The following is a 19746-nucleotide window of genomic DNA, read 5'->3' on the forward strand; positions in this document are numbered from 1 at the left end:
CGCAAACAAGACTGAAATAAAGCAAACAAGACTAACATTTTGATTCAAATTTGCGAATCTTAAAAGGCCACTTCAGTTTTCGCATAGCGAAAAACCTTTTTTACTGTGTTGCCATAAACATCCTGTGACAGTTGCAGATGGCATTGACAAAACTGCCATTGTATACAGCAAAATTGATACAGTTCTACCATCAACGGTTCCGTTTGAGCTAGCTGTAAGTGGCATGTGCCAGTTTACTATATTTCTCATAAGAAATGAGCTCTAGACACCAGCGCAACATACAAGCAGAAGAGAGATTCATTGCCTTTCCCAGGGCCCATCAAGAGGAAGCTTTTCCCAGATAAAAATGCTTGTACTCCTCTTGTCTATGAGATTAACTGTAAGTCCTTTCCTGGATTGCTTGGCATTAGAAAACAGACAGTCTCCTCCCAAGCAAAATTTTTATGGAGACTTTTCCTTCCGAAACACATGATCTCCTTACTGTCAATTAGATTTATCAACAACAGCCATAAACTGAGAGAAGGATGCAAGCCAACAGGAGCTCACAGACTATTCTCTTGAAGGAGGAGAACAGTCCGAAAGTGCTTTCCTCTTATATTAGAAAACTGCGACAACACAGTGACAAGTAAATTTTACAGTACATATTATATACGATATCATTGCGACATAAAGTTGTTAAGCATAATACGCTAGGGTTAAGAATACCGCAAACACCGCAAATAAAAGTCACGATCACACCGCAAATAAGCTATTTGCGGTGTTTACCGAATTTAAGGCGGTCTGACCATAACTAACAAACACAGTCACTCTCCTGCTAGAGAGGAGTGCTTGATCCTTGGATAACAGAACTTTCATATTCCTATCTGACTGTGAGAAAGTTGCAAAATATTTGCACAAGTTTTTCATTATCAGTCGCATCTGATATGGCTATAACACATTGGTGAAGTGTTTCAGGGCAGGGTGCTGGTCAAAATCAATGCAAAAATATCTAACAGTAAGTTCTTTTTCTGTTGGACGTTCTCTATAACAACATGACGCCGAAATCCACGAGGATTCCGATAAATGCCACCGAGCTGTTTCAAGTACGTGAACGAACTTTGATAAACGATACAATCTAGATAGAGACCTTCGCGACAAGACGCCATGCAGGATCCACTATCGCACATGGACGTGCTGATCTACGTAAACTGTAAGCTTATTGTGAATTGCTTCGGGCGATTCTGTGTGTGGTGCCATGTGCAATGGGTCATATTTGTGGCATTGGATGGTGAAACCGTATATCTATACACGACAGTGCATACTTCGACTGTGATCCTTGCCTGGGCAAGCCCATCAGTTTAAACACTTATTGTGAGAAAGTAGTGTTACATCCTAAGCATGCACTTCCTCGAGGACACCAACAAAGTGCGTTACCCTTGTACCATCAAAAAGAGGTCCGGCACGAAGACGATTGCAGAAAACACGACCGTCCTTTGTATAGTTGGTCAGCGTTGTGCCAACTTCTTCTCCTTGTAAGAGTTGGTGTACCAATGAAGTCGTAGCAAGTGGATTGGTGTCCGGTCCTTTCAAAAGATGTCCGAGTGTTCGACCTTTTGACTCCACAAACGAGTACCCGCACAGCTCTTCCCAGGCGCGATTCACATCCACCACTCGAAATGGTGCCGTAGGCTCCGTAATCACAATCGCACGGTGACTATGACGAAGAGCATCTTTGAGTGTGCGAGGGAGTGGTGCTCTGTCGACGCTTCCCAATTTTTGCGCTCTCAGCTGATTAGTGCTAATGTTCAGTTGCTGTTGCTGTCGGCCATTCAGGGTCTGCAGGGATTCATCGGCAAAAGCAAGACCGTATGCAAGATCGTTGCGAACACGATCGCTCTATAACAGGCGAATAGGAGCAAAGACCAATGTTGATGTAAGGAAGGCAGGGCTTAAGCGGATCATTCTCATCATACTCATCCTTGGACGATCAAAGAGCTCTTACCACACGCGGGATGTATTCGCTACCGACGAACTGGATGTACGCCGATCCTGATCCTTTTTTGATTTGGACATTTTTCGAATTCATTGAGAACACGGAAGATGCAGTAGAGAGACCAGGTAGTGAAGAAAAGCGACTTTTGACCGACACATTTCGCATTAGTTGTCGGCTTCTGTTCAACATGGTGGACGTTTGGATTGTTGGCTCGAGGGCTCGATTGCAACGTGAAGAGCACGTTGCGTTCCGGAATTTGTTGACAGTGAAAAGGATATCCATCCAAGCTTGATGTTCGTTGATGTTTCCCGACGCGTTTCTGAATATTTACGGCATGGGGCATTGGAATGTGACGTCACATTGTGTTCTGCAGCATCTGTAAAAATCCCTCGCTTTCCCGATTGTACAAGATCACAATAGCCTAATGCTGAAGACCGGCAAGACCCGGATAATCTTTCTTCATGTACAATAAAGAACAATACACTCCGTCCTCGTGCCGCTTCGCAAGGGTGGACCGAAGGTCAAATGAGCGTCTACTGGACAATCTGGAACCATGCTCAATCTTATTTATCGTCAGACGAAGAGGATTTAGGAAGAAGATAGACCTGTCGGATGCTGCTCAGCCGCACCCGTTCATGAGCCCAAATTTGAGCTCTGGCAGGAATGGCGTTTTTGCCGAATCGACGAAGATATACCGTGGCCTGCTTGTTTATCGGTTTTGCCCTCAATATATGCTTTCTCATGTGGATGAGTGCAACTCAAGACACCAGTGAGCACTTTGATATTGCGGGGGACAACCGCATGAGTAAGAAAGGTTTTGTTCCCGACGCCGGTTTCCCCAGCCCGGGAGAACTTTCTGGATCCACCGCAGTCAGGCTCGATTCCAGAGATCCCGCCATGAATTTCGACCAAAGCCAAGTTTTGAATCAATGGGACGGAGAATGCCACATAAAATATAATGAGTTCGCTTTCCCCGACCATGGATGTTTGGTGAACGCTCCTTCAATGCGAGCGCACTGTCAGCTTGAAAATTTACTCATTGACAAAACAAAAGTATTCTCGGAATCGATTGGAGGGGAGCCGCTCCTCTCTGTACTAGGACAAAACGGAGAAGGCGAATTTTTACGTTACGAGAAAGGCGCGCTTAAAATACTGCGAAAGGTTGATCATTCACTTCAGCCAGTGCAGAAAAGCCGCTTTCACTACTTGAACGGTGTGTTCGAGGCGGTTGTGGTACATCCGGGCGGCGAAGCGCTCTGCGAAGAAAAGTGGACTGGCACAACACTCTTTATTACACGATATGAATACGTCAACCTATACCATACCGTGACTGACTGGTGGAACTGTTTTTTCTCAATCTCGGATCACACCAGTCCCACAAATGTGGTCTTTTTGGACGCGCATCCCGAGGGCAGCCTCGATCCCGTTTGGAAAGACTTGTTTCGAGGGAAGATCGCTTTTATGAATCATTTGGAAATGTCGATGACTTGCTTTGAACACGCAAGGTTTATTCCCCCAGGATACTCTGCCCCGTTATATCCCCTCCCGCGGCCCAGAGAATCAAATTGTCGAAGCCCTGTCCAAATGAGCTCATTCGTTGATTATGTCCTGAACACGTATAATCTAAGTCACATACACAGGATCCCCGGCCGTGTGGTCATCTTGGAACGAATACCATACTTGGATCACCCTCGACGAGATCTGAACAAAGTTGAAAGGCTTCTCACAAACCTCAGGCCTCTTGCCGAATCACTTCCCCAACGCTTGACTCCCTACTACGGCGTCAATGTTACTGTGGAAGTTGCTGCCTTGGTCGACAAGCCCATGAACGAACAAATACGGACCATTCGAGAAGCACATGTCCTGGTTGCCAACCACGGTGCGGGCTTGACGCATTCCATATTTTTGGACGATGCTACTCACGTAGTCGAGATGAGCTGCGACAACGAGTTTTTTACCGAGTTGATTTCTTGGAAGCCGAATGTGAGACATCACTGCCAGCCAATCCTAGCGGAAACGATACCCGATTTTTATTGGGATAGATTCGTTGTGTCGGTGGTAGAGGCAGCGATCAAAAGGGAGATTGGGAGGACAATTAAGAGTACCTTATTCTGAGCTGTCTTTTGATGGAACTATCACACAGACAGCAAAATTGGGCAAAACGACCAAAATTATGTGTTGTACATATCAAAGGAATGATACAAAGGGCTATGGCACCTTGTAGACCGTCGGGTAAGCTCTAGCAATGCACAAACACCTGCATAGCTTGAATAGAATACGTCTATCGGACTAGTTTGGCTACTCTGTAAAATCTAGTGAACGCTATCAGAGTTGCGAGCCCTCCTGCCCAGATAGCTTCAATAGGGACAAATCCTCTCCTAGATGGATTTGTACCAAACCCCATCGCAAGGCGATAGTCTCTTGGATAGATATCCACATCCACGCTGTTCTTACGTCGTGCGGCGTAGCTCTTGCGATAAAAGGGACCACACAGGACACCGACAATGACTCCTCCCAAGAAACCTCCAGCATGGGATGCGTTACTGATGCTAGCGTTTAGTAAACCATATACGAGAATGAAGATCATGCCTCGAGCGACTCGGCTAGCTGCTCGCATGTTTCCCATCTTTACCAGAGAGGTATACATGAGACCGTAGAGCCCGCATATACCCCCGCTGGCACCCAGACAAAGCATGTGTTCTGCACTTTCTAGATTCATAAGTGTATGCCCAAAGTTCCCTGCCATTACCGAAAGGAGAAAGGTCGTTAGATACAACCCACGACCGAGCCCAGACTCCAACCAAGACGGAAGTCGCAAGAGAGCATCCATGTTGAGAATCAAATGAAGAATGCCGCCGTGTAGAAATCCCGCCGTTAAGTATCGATATGGCTGTTGTCGTGAAAGTGCTACAGAATGGGCAAATCCTTTCGTCAAAGGGCCCAGAATTGAGGATCCCCAAGTTGCATCGAAAACGATTGATACAGCTTGCTCTGGCCAGTAGGAAGGATGACGTCGTCGAATCAGGTCGACCGTTGTGTAAACTTGGTACGCAAACATCGCAGCATTCGCAGCGACCAAGGCATTGCGCGCCGGTTGAGCTTGCCAATCCTTGCCAACAAGTCGTCTTGCCTTTCTCCTAATACGTACAGACCATCTTCTGTCATCGCCTTCCCAATGTTCAGTCGGACTTTTCCCCCAAACAGTATATACACTCCTGACTTGCACAGGACGACCAGGTAGTGTTATGAAGGCATGACACAGTGTAGTGAGGTGCGCAAAACATATTATAGCCACTAGTAGCCATACGCCTCTATTCCTTTGCCACCTTTTCCGAGTCCGCAGTTCCGGACCGTCCATTGGAGGCTTCAACATTCCTTGGAAACTAAGGTTGATAGACTTTTGGCCCTCTGTAGTTGACTTCGCTACTTACAACTTTGCATTCGGTTTCACAGCGTTCGCCCCTACAATTCACCAAACGTTTACAATACGGTCATACAATAGCTTACAGTCATCCCCACACAGTTTCTACAATTGCGCTTACATATCAATTTTACAATAGGTTGACAGCGATTGTTTTGTTCTCCGTCAAACACTCATTTTTGATTTGACAGTGAGTTGATATCTCGAACTCTAGAGCAAAGGATTTATTTTAAATTCAAACCCGGTTGTCGTGAACGGACGACTTCTCACAAGACTCTCTTGATCACGTTGTTGTTTTGGTGGGTTGTACCGGGTTGCGGATTTGTTGTGGCCTATCTTGGGTCCACAACTGCACTCGCTATCAGTCAACCAATCTAGAGCTGTAAGCCTACTACTTACTAACTTCTGAGATTATGCAAACTTTATTTAACTATTCTCCTTTGGGTCAGAACCTCTCAGACCAGTGGGACAGCCCTCTTCATTCTTTTGGTTCTGCTCTGGTAATTATTCAATCTCACTGGATACTTACATAGTTTGTATCTTTCCTCATATATTTTGTACTCTTGCATTGAGTATGCTAAACAAGTATTCTGAGTCCCATACTCTTGTATGTTCCTTGCAACACTCCCTTTCATACAAGATGAACCAACAAATTCAAACAGGCCAGGCTCTTGTCTCCTAAAGTGTGGGTCTGCCATCCACAGAGCAACTTTTGGTGCGCCAAAAGAGTTTCCCATGGCAGGCCCTTTGTCATGCAGTCTGCTAACTGCACCTTGGTATCAACTGGGAGCATCTGAATGTTGCCCTTGCATACATACTCTAGAAAGAAATGATATTTGACTGCATAGTGCCAATGGTGAGGCTTAATTTGGGGAACATTTGCCAAATCAAAGCACCATTGTTGTCTTCAAACACTGTCAAATACGCCCAAGTAACTGCCTTCTGCTCAGCTAACCCCATACCTTTATGCACCCCTTTCACCAGTGTACAAAGCAGAATCCCTTTCACGAGTGTACAAAGCGGAATCAACTCTTGCATTGCTTGGGAAACCACAACTTGCTCTCCATTGTTGAAAGCAAATTTCTGTCTGCATCTTAGAAACCCAAATGAGCTGGCAACTGGCAATAGTCAAAATAAAATCAGTCCTTAACTTTGCACACATAGGATCCTCATCATCCTCACGCTTCCATAACCCAGTGAAGTTGGCATCAATGCAACAGCAAACCACTAATTTGCCAATTGGCTTCAAAATCAATCTGTCACAATTTGTTCCCTTCAGATAGCAACAAATTGGCTTCACAGCTTGGGCGTGCAACTTCTTTGGAGCATGAGTAGACCTAGCGTAGTGATGTACAGCAAAGGCAATCTCCAGCCAAGATTTTGACGCAAGGTAGAGCAGCATGCCAACAATGGATGCTGCGTAGCTCCAGTCTTAGGTCATTGGCTTGCCTTTGCCATCTTTCCCAAGTCCTTCCGTTGCAGCAGGCAAATGGTCAGAATTACAGTCTTCTAGACCCATTGCCTTAATCACACAATTTATCAATTTGTGCTAAGTCAATTTTATTGCCCCTTTAGCATTGGGTTCAAACTGAATCCCAAGAAATGCCAACACATCTCCTTCAACAGTGAGTTGTAGCATCAAGCCCATGGCAACGGCTTGAATTTCAATGTTGCCCCAAAAGCAAGCAATACACCTTCCGCCAACATCATCTACCATAACACTACTTAAGGAACGGATAAATCACAGTTTGGATGCAAAAGGAAGTAAAGGAAAAGAGTGAGAGCAGGGACAGAGAGTAGGTTGTTGTTGTCTGTTTGAGTGGCCATTGTGTGTTTTTTTGTTAAGAGGGTATGGCATGGTCAGATGTCCATGGTAGGATTTGTCCGGTGAAATTCAAACTTTGTGCAACATTGGAGATCAACAGATCTTTTTGGGAAATGCCAATGAATCCAATATACCAGGCCAATGGTTTGACCAACCATATTAAGCTGAAATACAGCACACTCAACATGTCAATGGGTTAACCTCCCCCACCATACTGCAAGAACATGGAGGCTACCGCCACAAAGTATTTGGAGCTGTATAGAGTGACACCAGCTCCAGGGGCACCAATACCCATCCCACCCCATTGTCTGTGGCAGGTGCATGACAATGCGCCACAAGCAGAGGAGATTGCTTGGCATGTGAGGCAACTCAAGACCAAGAAGGCTCCAGGCACATCAGGCATCTGCCCAGAAGATATGCAACACTGGTTGGAATTACACAAGGCAGGGGATAATAAGCAACTGTTTTGGCTCCTGACAGAAATTGTCCAGAGTGCATTCCTGACAGGCCAGTTACCTCAGGGGCTCAGTGTTGTGATGCTGGTCTTACTCCCAAAACTAGGCAGTAGCCACTTTTGGGGCATGGGGCTGTTGGAATCCATGTGGAAGCTCATCTTGTCAACTATTGAAACTGACAGATGTTGTGGAGTTCAACAATGCAGTACAAGACTTCCATCAGGTGAGAGGCACTGGGACAGCGGTTCTCTGCAACAAGCTGAGTGGGCAGCTTGCGGTTGCAAGGAAAGACACCATAGTGCATATATACCTCAATCTGACCAAGGTGTACAACACCCTGGACAAGGCATGCAAACTCGCGTTTTTACGGGGCTACAATGTTGGCAAGAACATTATTTGGATTTTGGAAACCTTTTGGACATGGCATAAGGCGGTGCCACAAGCCAGTGGGTACTATGGACGGGTCATCAAGGCTACACGCAGGGTGACATTGTCAGCCCCATGATCTTCAATATGGTAGTTGATTGTATTTTGAAGGCTTGGAAGACAGAGTTTGCTGCAACAGCTGCACAGGTGGAAGCAATTTCTTATGCAGATCATGGTGAATTATAAGCATTTCATGCTGCACCACCCAAATGACAGGATCTGTATCAAGGAAGAAGGAGACAAAGAGCTACCCCAGTGCAAGTTGTGCTATGCACATTGCAGCACAGACAATGGGGACACATTTTCACATAAAGCTGTGTGAAGTAGGAAGAAAGCAAAGGCCACAAGGGATCAGGAGTTGGTGGCTCAGACTGCAACCTCCCATCAGTTTCATATTGATGGGGCAGTAGTGGGGCAGGTCAACCAGTTCAAACACTTGGGGAGACCAATTCTTGGAAAAGATAGCCATGACGGTGCAATCAGGCACAACATTCACAAGGCATGGGCCAAGTGGAACCTGGTTGCCCAAATTTTAGTCTGGGAGGAGGCAGCCTTATGTGCCATGGGAGTGTTCTACAAGGCAGTTGTGCAATCTGTCCTCTTATACTGCAGCAAGACATGGGTTCTTACCCTAGCTCAGTATGAACAGCTTGACGTATTTGCATCATGGGAGTGTTCTACAAGGCAGTTGTGCACTCTATCCTGTTATACTGCAGCAAGACATGGGTTCTTACTCTAGCTCAGTATGAACGGCTTAATGCATTTCATGACACTATGGCTTGGCAGATCTCAGGGTTGATCATACAGTACAAACCGGCTATGGTCACCTGGGTGAAACCTGCATCAGCATTGGCACTGGAAATGGCTGGATTGTACCTGTTGGCCACTCATCTTGGCACCAATTGGGATATATCTTGCCTTATGCAAGAATCTCCTGGACTTTGCAGCCCTGCGCAAAGGGACTGTAACACAGAACATGGCCCAGAAAAAATTCTGGACTGATGATAGTGTGTACAACTCAAAATAGTTGACTCCTTTTACTTGCTGATCTCCTCAAACACAAAACCGGGCCTTGATCTTCCGCATCATCCCATCCGGAAATTGTTTCTTCTTGAATGCCCAAGTTGAAGGTAGGCATGTCTCCCTTTAGGAATCAAGCTCTTTGGAACAAGTGTCCATGAGCCATGCCTTTCTAACACCTTGATATCCTTTGCCATAGCCTCCTGATAGCCTTTGCTGTTGGGACTGCACATTGCTTTGTGATAATTTGGGATGTCAGGGTTGTGGCATTTTGTCAAAGCAGCATATGCTAAGGGGTTGCGGAAATTGAACATCTCTGTCTCAAAATTGCTCTTGCAAAAGGTCTGGTAGGCCAAATCAGCTGCCAACAAACTCTTTTGACGCTGAATCAAGTTACACGCCACGGCAACAAAACACAACAATATACCAGTAGTTGGTGTTGTAAATTTACTGAGGTATCCGTGTCCCTGACTGCCATCATATCCAAAATGACAAGGAGGCCGACATTGTTGCAACTCTTGCTTGGGAGGAGGATCCTTGAAAAGAACTTGGGGTTCTGTTTCAGGTAGAGGTGGGCTGCACAGTGTCTTGCAAAAAACTTTAGAAGGTGACAAAATGCTTGGAGGCTTGTGAAGGCTGGGACTCTCTGGTACTGATGGATCTGGAATGGGAAATTGGTCTTCCTCACTTCCAGTAGTGGGCAATACAGCATTTAGATTAGTCAAGGGCAACAGGAAAGGCGTATCTGTAGCTCTCTACTCCCTCTCAAACAATAGATTGGTCCTGGGAGGACCAACATGGGGTCCCTTGGTATGCTGTCTTGCAAATCCAACTGCGGTTGCACCCAATCCTCTTGGTTGCAAATATTTCTGAATTCATTTTAACGCTTGCTCAACCACTTGATGTTGTCTGCGTCAAAAAAAGACTGGTGTTGGGAACCGACAAACATTTTGGTCCACACATTGGTGTCAAACAGCTCCTTGGCAGACATTGAAAGTATGCTTGAGAAGCAGTTGTCTAAAAAACATGAAATTGCGGAGAAATGATAAGGGTTTGCAATTTGAGATCAATGGTACAGTCAAATAGTGCTTATGCAACAAATCAAGAAAAGTATGCTTGAGAAGCAGTTGTCTAAAACAACATGAAATTGCGGAGAAATGATAAGGGTTTGCAATTTGAGATCAATGGTACAGTCAAAGAGTGCTTAAGCAACAAATCAAGAAAACTCCTTGTCTCAAACAGGGGCTCCACTTTGGAATTTTCTGTCCATCTTGCAATTTTGGGTCCAAAACATATGCTGGGCTTCCCCAAACATGCAAATTGTGCAACTGGTGTTGGGGAACCATAGTCTTCAATAATAAATCTATAGGAGCCGTTGTTGTCACCAACTTTGGACCATGATTGTACTGATAGACTGCATAGTCAACTGCCATAGGCCAATAGCATGCATCACTCACATCTGGCCACTGAATAGCTGCATGCATCATAAGCATCCTTGTCATTGCCATTATTGTTCCAATTGATTGCTTGGCAACCCCATACTGATGATGTGCTCCAACGCTGCTGAAACCAATATGCTGTTGTATGTTGTGAACTACCAACACTGCAGTATCTGTTTGGTAGCTCTGAACTGTGATCCCATGATCTAGCATTGCTTGTTCAAACAAAGGTCTTGCCCAGAGAGTCTCACCAGCAGTAATTTTACACAAAGTTGAGCATGCACATAAGTGCTTGCATTGTCAACAAGAATCAATCATCCAGAATACACAGTGTCTGTAGATGATTTTCCTTTTGACTTAAGTCTTGATTTTGGATTTGCCAGACTTTGGAGTGACAATGTGCCAGCTTGCCTTGGCTTTCTTTGGATAAGATTTGTTTCTGTTACTGTTGGCAGCCTTGTTTTTGCAGTTGGGAGCATAGTGCCTGACTTCCTTGCACTTGTAGCAGGTGACACTGGACTTGTTGCCACTTTCCGCTCCCAACACAGCCTTTTGAATGAGGACATTGACTTCTGCCTTTGTGAGAAACCCAGCAGGGGCCCCAGATTTGTTGCCAGAGCCACCAGCTGGTCCCCACAATCCGCTATCAAGAAGCAACATGTACTTCCACTTTGTTTAAGTGAGACAGTCCAACATCCTTGCAGTTGTAGCAGATTCCTTGCAAGCTGTCTTGCGCATAAACCATTTGACAGCAAATCACTTGCTCATGAAATTGATCCAAAATTCTTCAATTTTGACAAAGCTTTGACCACAGGAAGCAGAACATCTTTTGGAAGTTGTTTTGGATTTTCCAATTCAATGAACAAGTCTAGGAACAACTGTGCAAACTCACAAAGATTTTCTCCCTTGAAAGAAGCCAACTTGAGGGTCTCCAATTTTTCTTGCACTTTCTTCAGGCGTCAAATAGAATCCAACTGGACTTCTCCAACAATTTGCATCCAGACCATTGGTCCCGTTAGGGTCCTGCTGAAAACAAAAGGACAAATGCTTGCCACCAAATCTGAATCAAGGTGGTTCATAAGCCACATACAAGAATCCTTCAGGTTTTTCTTGTTGTACTTGTCAAAAGTCCCATCCTTGCTTGCAGTGTCAATCCAAGCTTTGGCTTGCAAAATGGTGAAACAAGAATGGAAGTTGAACAAATTTTTCATTTCCAATGTCAACAAGTCCTTTATGTAGAATACCGTATTCATCCTGTGCGTCTCCATATGTGCCTGAGCATTGGCGGCAAAAGCCAACAGTGAGTAGTCCTTGCTAGAGCAACCAAACAACTTTGCACTTTTCTCACCCTGTTCTTTTCTCAAAGCATAGATCTTGAGTCCTTTCTCAAATCCCTGTGCATGGTAAGGGTAAGGTGTCATTAGTTCATCAATTAGAGCCTTGTTTTAATCAGGACTGGGTTCACCTCCTGTCCAAGCATGTGAGTCCACCAAGCCATATGTTTTGGTGCGACAGTACCACTCATCACTGCAAATGTACCTTTGAAGACTTCACCACCTGCTGTAGCTTTGGTCTGCATCAGTCGGATGCGTTGGGCTTGATAACTTGTTGTGAATGGACAACTTCTCACAAGACTCTTGTTCATGGTGTTGTTTTGGTAGGTTGTACTGGGTTGTGGAGCAGTTGTGGCCTATCTTGGGTCCACAACTGCACTTGCTATCAGTCAACCAATCTAGAGCTGTAAGCTTACTACTATACTAACTTCTGAGATTATACGAACTTTATTTGACAATTCTCCTTTGGGTCAGAATCTCTCAGAGCAGTGGGACCAGACCTCTTCATTCTTACGGTTCTGCTCTGGTAATTATTCAATCTCACTGGATACTTACATAGTTTGTATCTTTCCTCAAATATTTTGTACTCTTGCATTGAGTATGCTAAACATGTATTCTAAGTCCCGTACTCTTGTCTGTTCCTTGCAACACCGGTTATCAAAATTTACAGTTTACACCAAAGTCCACCCACCACCTTCTGGCGGTCGGTTGATATTCTTCATTGCTACTTTTAGCAGTCACCATCGTAACACAGGTAAGATTACTCACACATCGATCGTGTTTCTTTTTTGAGAAAATTCGCTATTTGGGATGAGCAGGGGTGAAAATTACGCCATTTGGGAAAAGATACTCTGATTCTAAATGTTTTTTTCACGAGGGAAATAGTTTGTAAGTAAAAGTTTTAGTTAAGAACAACTCCCTATCCTGTCTATAGCCATGTGGATTCAATTTCGCAGTTCCCTCCATCACTTTCTACCTCGCTCGTGCGGAACGATCGCCGCAACATCTCGCTTCCTTTGCTTATGTGCTTTTCTCCGAGTGTTTTGGAAAAGAAAATTGATTTATATTCAGTGATGCCAATTTCAGTCGCCGTTTCCTTATTATGCCACCGTTGTATATTATCATTAAATTTTGACGCACCTTTCCAAAGCATTATGGAATCACATTTAGATCTCATTGGAAGAATCACTGAACGACGCTCGATGGGTAAGCATCTGGCGTTTGCCAAAATTCTCCCTCAACCTGGAGATGAAACGATTGGTCGCTCTCTAAAATGTTCAAACGATACAATAGCCAAGGTGTCCGTAGTGTTTCGAAGTGCGTGTTTTGACCAACCTCATGAGAATGACGGCGTCTTTCCTGCGAAACGGTCTCAAATTCCGTACGGTGCAATTGTGGAAATAAGAATTCGCAAATCCTCAAACGAAGACGATCAAAAGCAAAATAGATGGGTTGTAGCACGCTGGAGGATTCTAGTTCACCCTACTGATCGAGCCCTAGAAGTTGCCGCTGTCGTCGGTGGCGGATTTTCTTATTCAAAATTTCTGAAAATCCGTGCAGATGCATTTCTTCACACTTGCTCGGGCCAGAGGAAACAAATGTTGTCAAAGACTGTGAAACCAACAGCACGCCGTGATTCATCACTTGAGCGCAAGGATTACGCTAGATCCAAAGCACTTCGAGCAAAGATATTTGCCTCGTGGATAACAGAGCATATGCTTCGCAACGACGGGTCGGACCGTATTTTAGACGTGGCCGGAGGCAAGGGACAACTTTCACGTGAGCTATCCCTTAAAGCCCGAGTACCTTGTGTCGTTGTTGATCCTCTGATTCGGAGGCCCCCAAAGTTTAATGATTTATTAAAAGCCGATGCCCCTTTGCCAGAGTTCCGCTCACATAAATTCCTGAAGGACCAGGAGAAAACGATGTCTATCGTTTCTGATTCCACTTGTTTGCTTGGCCTTCACCCAGACGAGCCCACTGAAGATATTTTGGATCTGTCTTTGAGGTACAATCTGTCAGTTGCAATTGTGCCTTGTTGTGTCTTTCCATCACTTTTTCCACAGAGGTCTCTCGCGAATGGAGTTCCGGTAAGAACATATGAACAGTTTTTAGCATACTTGCTAGAGAAGAATTCTCGACTGCATATTGCGCAACTTCCGTTTGAAGGGAGAAATTATGTGATATACTGCAAAGTAGACGGTGAAACTCATTGAAATTCAACAATGGTCCTGGGTTTCTATTTTTAATATTATCTGGCTTGTAAATTGGATGGAGGTTCAATTTGTACGAAGACCGCTTCAAACTTAAGCGTTTAGTACCACGCTTTCGATTCCTATTACATCTGTTCGGACGTCTCCACCTGCATATCTCCACTGGAGCGGATCTCCGTCTCGGAGAAAACGAGATTTCTCGAGGACGGTCAGTTCCTGTCCCGGGGCGCATTGAGAGGTTTCAGCCTTTGCCCGGAGTGTCACTTTGAAATCTAGATAAGCTTCGTCTGCATTATCTCCACTTTCTTGGTCACCGATCTCCAGCTTAACAAAATCATAAGAATCGAACATGCCGTCGCGATTCAAGCATTTTACCCATTCCAAGCGGTTTTCATTGTAATCTCTGCACGTCGGGTGTGTTGTCGCCATGATGTATAGAGGAATTCTATAGCAGAATGCAGAATACCGCGACCGTAGCACATCGATTGGCTCTTCGGTACGCTTTTGGCCATGATGATGTAGGGCGCAGCAGTTGCCATACTGTTTGTGGCTAAGGCAGGGACAGTCCTCGCCCTCAGCGTTATCGGGTACCCGAGACGGAAATTTGACCGCCACATCTTCTGCTGTCGGTGGAGGTACGCCAAACCCTTTAGTAGTAGACGCCGATTGTTTTCTATTGTTGGACTTTCTACTGGCGAACATGACGCCGACAGCTTCGGAAGGAGCGTCAAGAGAATGAAAAGGCCGCATACCGATAGGTGGAAGAGTTTGGAACGCTGTACACCCATGGTGTACGATAGCAGACGTGAATAATAGATTGATAAGCTTCATAACGATAAAAGGCGTTACCTCGTGAACGTTGCTCCTGTGTCGAGCGCTAGCAATACGAGTGTAGGCAAATGATTTGGTGAGATTGTTTTGTCATGATTTTGAAACTTCGGGCTCATCGTTGTTCTTGGTCGCTAATGGTAGTCACTGTCACATCAGCTTAGAAAAATATGTAAACCAGCGAAGGACTGACGATTGTCGCTTCACATCGTTCACATCTAAGAGTACGAGCAACTGTTTCTGCAAAACATTCTGGAAGACCGATAGAGCTCGTAGGTATCCGCCGTTCTCCCTGAATGTCAAACAGAGCTTTTCGCTCTAGCTTGTGTGAGACAATATCCACTCTTGTGCTCCCGACACCATGTCGGATCTGACAGTATATGCGGAGGCCCTTATCTCAACTGTAGCGCGAGCGTTTTATGAGGATGAAGCTGTTTGTTTGATCGATGTCCTGATTCGAGACAAGTTTCTGCGTGACGACGACATGGCGCCTCGCCTGCAATTGCCTGCGAAACGGCTCCGTGCCACTCTCCAGTTCCTGACGGAAGAACACTTGGTTCGTTCCGAAACCGTGGACGATTTAGCGCAGGGTGGGAGCCAAGCTACAAAATTTTACTATTTGGATTATAATCGAGCAGTGCACAGTATTCGACTGAGACTGCATTTGCTTCGCAAGAAGCTTGAAAAATCTGAGCTCCAAGCCCGCTCCAGTAGTTTTTATCTGTGCCCCGGGTACAAATCAAAGCGATGCAATGGTCGTTATACAGAAGAAGAAGCACAGCAAGTTCTCGATCATAGATCAGGACTTTTTCTTTGCCAAGAATGTGCCAAAAACTACGAAAATGATCCCAACGCTCCTCCGGTAGAGACGTACACGTTGCAGCTGGTCGACAACACTAAAGAATTAAAACAGGCGATGGACAATCTTCGGCGCGTGAATGTTCAATTTTCTTCGAAATTTATTGGAAATCATCAAATACGCGCTGGTATTTATGATTTGCTACAAAAAGTGCGTGGAAAAGGCAGGGCGCCAATCACAAGCAACCTTCCCTCGGAGAACTTTGCACTGGGCATTGGGTCGAAACGACTGGCTGGAACCGGTCGTACTGCCGGTATCAAGGCCAAAAAACTAGAGCTTAAGGGTGTGGCTGAGTCTGCAGCACAAGCTCGGAGTTATTTGGTCGGTGACGGATCTCGACAGTCTGGGGAAGGTGATCTTGTATTTCTCAAAAACGCTATGGGCAGCGAAATACATTTTACAGTAGAAAGGGGAGGTGGGGCGCGAGCGCAGCTACTGGCCACAGCAAGACGAAGAAGAAGGAAACTCATGGATGCTGCAGCAAGTCGCGTTGGTGCTAGTTTACCACTCTATGTTTTGGTAGAGGAGGCAAGAAAGCGAAAAGCCGAAGAAGAAAGGCAAGCAAAGGCAGACAATCCGAATAAAAAAGAGAGATCTGCTCCGTTGGTATTTCTGGAAGACAATATTGGTCGGTTAGGAGAGTCTACTGGTGAATCTGAACCCGTTCATGTAACACAAGATGAGGAAGACGATGTTATGAGCGACGAATCAGAGTTTGTGTTGAGTGACGATACTGATGAACTCAGACGTTTGTCCGAAGAGCAGCGACTTTCCACGTTCCAATCTCAGTATAAACTCCAGATTGATCGACAAGAGGGTTTGCTGCAGCTCGACGAAACAGATCCAGTAACCAGCCCACAACGAGAAGATGAAGAGGATCGATCAATCATATGGGAGGAGTGCGAGTTGGAGTCTAGAGGGTTTATCCCGAAATAGAAAATTCTATTGGAGCTTACCGTGTTCGCAATGCAAGACTTTCTTAGGTTGTAGCTATGGAAGCTTTGCGTTCGCTACTGCGACGTGGGGACGCTCTAGAGACAACGGATGACATACTCCTTCGTACCGTAACTTTATAATTGGAGGTTTGTACAGCCTTGACTTACAGTCATAAGCGTCTCCTATTGCTACGATGCAAGAGGAGAACAGCAACACCAACAAGAGCAACTAGCGAAAGGATGCGTCGCTTTGTCTTCGCATTTCTCCTTTCTTTCTCTTGCATCGCACCTTGCACAAAGGCAGGACGCAACGACCGAATAACGGTGGAGGCTTCATCAACTAGCTCTGCTTCGACATTCAAAGTCTGGAAAGCTGCCTTGAAGTGACCTACAAAAATGTCAAAATGAAATTCCGTCATGCCCATCTCGAAGAAACGACGGTGTTGCCGAAGAATCATGCTGGCAAGGTCGAAATTGTCGGGAACCTTTGTGAACGCGACCGACATGAGGTTCAGTTGGTGCCATTTGAGAATCTGCATGTCGGTTCCTCGAAAGAATTGATTCATATCGTCGTCTTGCAGCAATCGTTCGTAAAAGACATCCACTGCTTCGTTCAAAATATCTTTTCCGCCAAGTTTACCCAACAGGGTACGCTTTCTTTCACTTTCGCCACTGAAAAGAACTCCGGTACTGCTCGCCATTTTGCTACGTTGTTATTTGCTTACCGGAGAGAATGGAATGAAGATCGAGTAGTCTTGGCTACTGGGGGTACTACTTTGGCCCTGATGAAGGAAAGCTGGAGGCGTCAAACCAGGTTGGCAGTTGGACCGTGAATGTCGGGCGCATCACTTTTTCGGTTCGCATTTTCCCTACCCATGCAAGTTTGGTGTCTTTTTGACTGTGAGACGTTTCGGCAGTCCGAACATTGGGTCATATGCTTTGGTTCTGGCAAAAAATGTTATCTTGAATTCCTAGTTCTGCATTCTACGTGCGCACCCGCTGATTTCAGGAGCGGGATGGAGAAATTGGCAGTGGCGCAGACGGAATACCCAACTCATTGGCACCATTCGGGGTAACAGCGGTAAAGACAACCGTGCAAACCGACCGAAACCTAGCTGCAAGGCCACAATATTCGCGAAAGTAGAAGTTTTGTCGCTTTCATTGACTGAATATACTCTATCTCTTTCCATTCACAGTCAATGAGCTACGATGAGGATGAGCGAGGCGAAGAGGATGTGCCCGCGCAAGTTGCCGAATTGGCGAACGCGAGTGTTCCGACCAATCTGAAAGCGGTCCGGGCTTGCAAACGTTGCGGTATCCTCAAAACTCCGGAGCAGTTTTTGGACGATGGGTGCGAGAACTGTCCATTCTTGCACATGGCGGATGATATGCAACAAGTGAACAAGTGCACGACGGCGTTTTACGAAGGACAGGCGGCAGTGATGGACCCACGTGATAGCTGGGCCGCCAAATGGATACGCGTGGACGCCTATCTTCCCGGTGTTTATGCGATCACCGTTACCGGGAATTTTGATCGCGATATCGAGGAAGACTTGGAAAACAGAGGGATAAGATGGCGGTGTCGACCGCCTCAAAACTAAACAAGCTATGTCCAATTCTTCTTTTCTTGGACAGTGAAAAAGACGCCTTTAAACTAGACTAGCAATAAGTAGATGCTTTGCTCTTTGTGTGCTAGATGACAAACAAATTCACTTTCAAAATCCCATTCCTTATACTGGTTGGTGCCTTCTACCGATGTTATTGACAGTGACTGACAGCAAAGTTTACAGTTAGTCGGTGTGACGGGATTTTGCGAACCGAATACCGGTACTCAAAAAATAGAGCCATCTTAACAGTAAAAGTGTAAGTACACGAAAACTGGCACGTCAGAAATCGTCACTCGTCAAAGCACTGCCTTCATCTCTCTACCTAATCGCTTCGTACCGGATCCGATGGTGACACAACCTTCGTATTTTGAACAAGCTATTTCCCATGAATACTCTCTTTCGTCTCGTTCTTGTTGTCACCGCTGCTATTCGCAGTCAAGGACTTCAAATCACAAGATCCCGACGAGTTGATGTTTCCCGCCGATCTTTCGTTCAGATCGCCGGTATCGCGCCATTGGCGACTGTTTTGCCTTCCAATGCAGTAACTCCGACGGGTCCTTCGGATGGAAGACTTCCTGACTTGCCACCCGACGCAGTTCGCTCATATCTACAGTATCGGTATGCCCTGCAGACTGTAAGTTTGTTCTTGTGTTGATCGATCCTATCTCTTTCTTGAGTGGTATCCTTACCATTTATTTCAAAACCAAGTCGGCGGATTTCTACGTCTTCGAACTTCAGAGACAATTGGACGATGTTTCTGACTGGGGTGAGGTAGGACAGTTATTTAGCTCCGCTGGGGCCAGAGGAGGTCAGGGAAATCCCTCGAGAATGGAGCGTGAATTTACCAACGTTTTCCGTATCGTTGGACTGAGTATGCCGCCGGACGCCGCTGAGGAAATGAGGGATGCCCAATTCAAATTCGAAAAAGGGATTGGTATACTCTCAAAGGCAACTGCTGGTGTGCGAAGAGACCTGCCAGTCGAAGTTGATAAGAACGCGATTCCTCTTGCCAAAGCTGGATGGGAAGAGGGTCGCCAAGGAATCAACGATTTCTTTAAAGTGATGAATGATGTGAGTGGTGTAAACGAAATGAGACTAATCCCTCCCGCTGGACCTAAGCAACTTGAGGAATATGGCCGAAGCGAGAGACGCTATGTGGATCTCAAGAAAAAGATCAAGCTTTGCCAAAATCGTGGAGGACCGACCCTCTGTAAGTGAAAGTCTTGTTGTCCTGAATTTGCTCGTATACCTGTTCTCACGGATAGTCCTTTACAGCGCAAGCCTGGGGCCAACTGATGGTTTCTGGATATCTCCAAGACAGCTGTGGTATTCCCGATCTTGACGACTACTTTTATCAATAATAACTGTACAATTCCTCATTTACATCAAAGAAGAACTTTAAAGCCTTTGGC

The 19746-nt window shown here is 45.6% G+C and overlaps 6 protein-coding genes across 6 annotated transcripts; 3 read left to right on the top strand and 3 right to left on the bottom strand.

Annotated features, from left to right (window-relative positions):
- Positions 1-1264: 1264 nt before the first annotated feature.
- Positions 1265-2166, bottom strand: PHATRDRAFT_45495 (predicted protein). Its single transcript, XM_002179799.1, has 2 exons — positions 1982-2166; positions 1265-1875 (listed from the first exon to the last, which is right to left on the bottom strand). Exons 1-2 carry the CDS (start codon positions 2159-2161, stop codon positions 1372-1374), a joined length of 684 nt encoding a protein of 227 aa, XP_002179835.1. The 5' UTR covers positions 2162-2166; the 3' UTR covers positions 1265-1371.
- A 345-nt stretch (positions 2167-2511) lies between these two features.
- On the top strand, positions 2512-5488 carry PHATRDRAFT_45496 (betaxylosyltransferase). The gene has a single exon (XM_002179592.1). It carries the CDS (start codon positions 2636-2638, stop codon positions 4085-4087), a length of 1452 nt encoding a protein of 483 aa, XP_002179628.1. The 5' UTR covers positions 2512-2635; the 3' UTR covers positions 4088-5488.
- A 7558-nt stretch (positions 5489-13046) lies between these two features.
- On the top strand, positions 13047-14108 carry PHATRDRAFT_35217 (predicted protein; the record flags this gene model as incomplete). The annotated part of the gene is made up of 1 exon (XM_002179593.1): positions 13047-14108. The coding sequence occupies one exon, from the start codon at positions 13047-13049 to the stop codon at positions 14106-14108; it is 1062 nt and encodes a 353-aa protein (XP_002179629.1).
- Positions 14109-14112: 4 nt separating this feature from the next.
- Positions 14113-15015, bottom strand: PHATRDRAFT_45498 (predicted protein). Its single transcript, XM_002179800.1, has one exon. It carries the CDS (start codon positions 14934-14936, stop codon positions 14199-14201), a length of 738 nt encoding a protein of 245 aa, XP_002179836.1. The 5' UTR covers positions 14937-15015; the 3' UTR covers positions 14113-14198.
- Positions 15016-16685: 1670 nt separating this feature from the next.
- On the bottom strand, positions 16686-17506 carry PHATRDRAFT_19954 (predicted protein). The gene has a single exon (XM_002179801.1). It carries the CDS (start codon positions 17426-17428, stop codon positions 16898-16900), a length of 531 nt encoding a protein of 176 aa, XP_002179837.1. The 5' UTR covers positions 17429-17506; the 3' UTR covers positions 16686-16897.
- Positions 17507-17669: 163 nt separating this feature from the next.
- PHATRDRAFT_27082 (predicted protein) lies at positions 17670-18421 on the top strand. The gene has a single exon (XM_002179594.1). The coding sequence runs from the start codon at positions 17927-17929 to the stop codon at positions 18326-18328; it is 402 nt and encodes a 133-aa protein (XP_002179630.1). The 5' UTR covers positions 17670-17926; the 3' UTR covers positions 18329-18421.
- The last annotated feature ends 1325 nt before the right edge of the window (positions 18422-19746 follow it).

The sequence above is a fragment of the Phaeodactylum tricornutum genome, chromosome 7, assembly GCF_000150955.2.
Source record: "Phaeodactylum tricornutum CCAP 1055/1 chromosome 7, whole genome shotgun sequence".
NCBI classification, from domain to species: Eukaryota; Bacillariophyta; class Bacillariophyceae; order Surirellales; family Neidiaceae; genus Phaeodactylum; species Phaeodactylum tricornutum.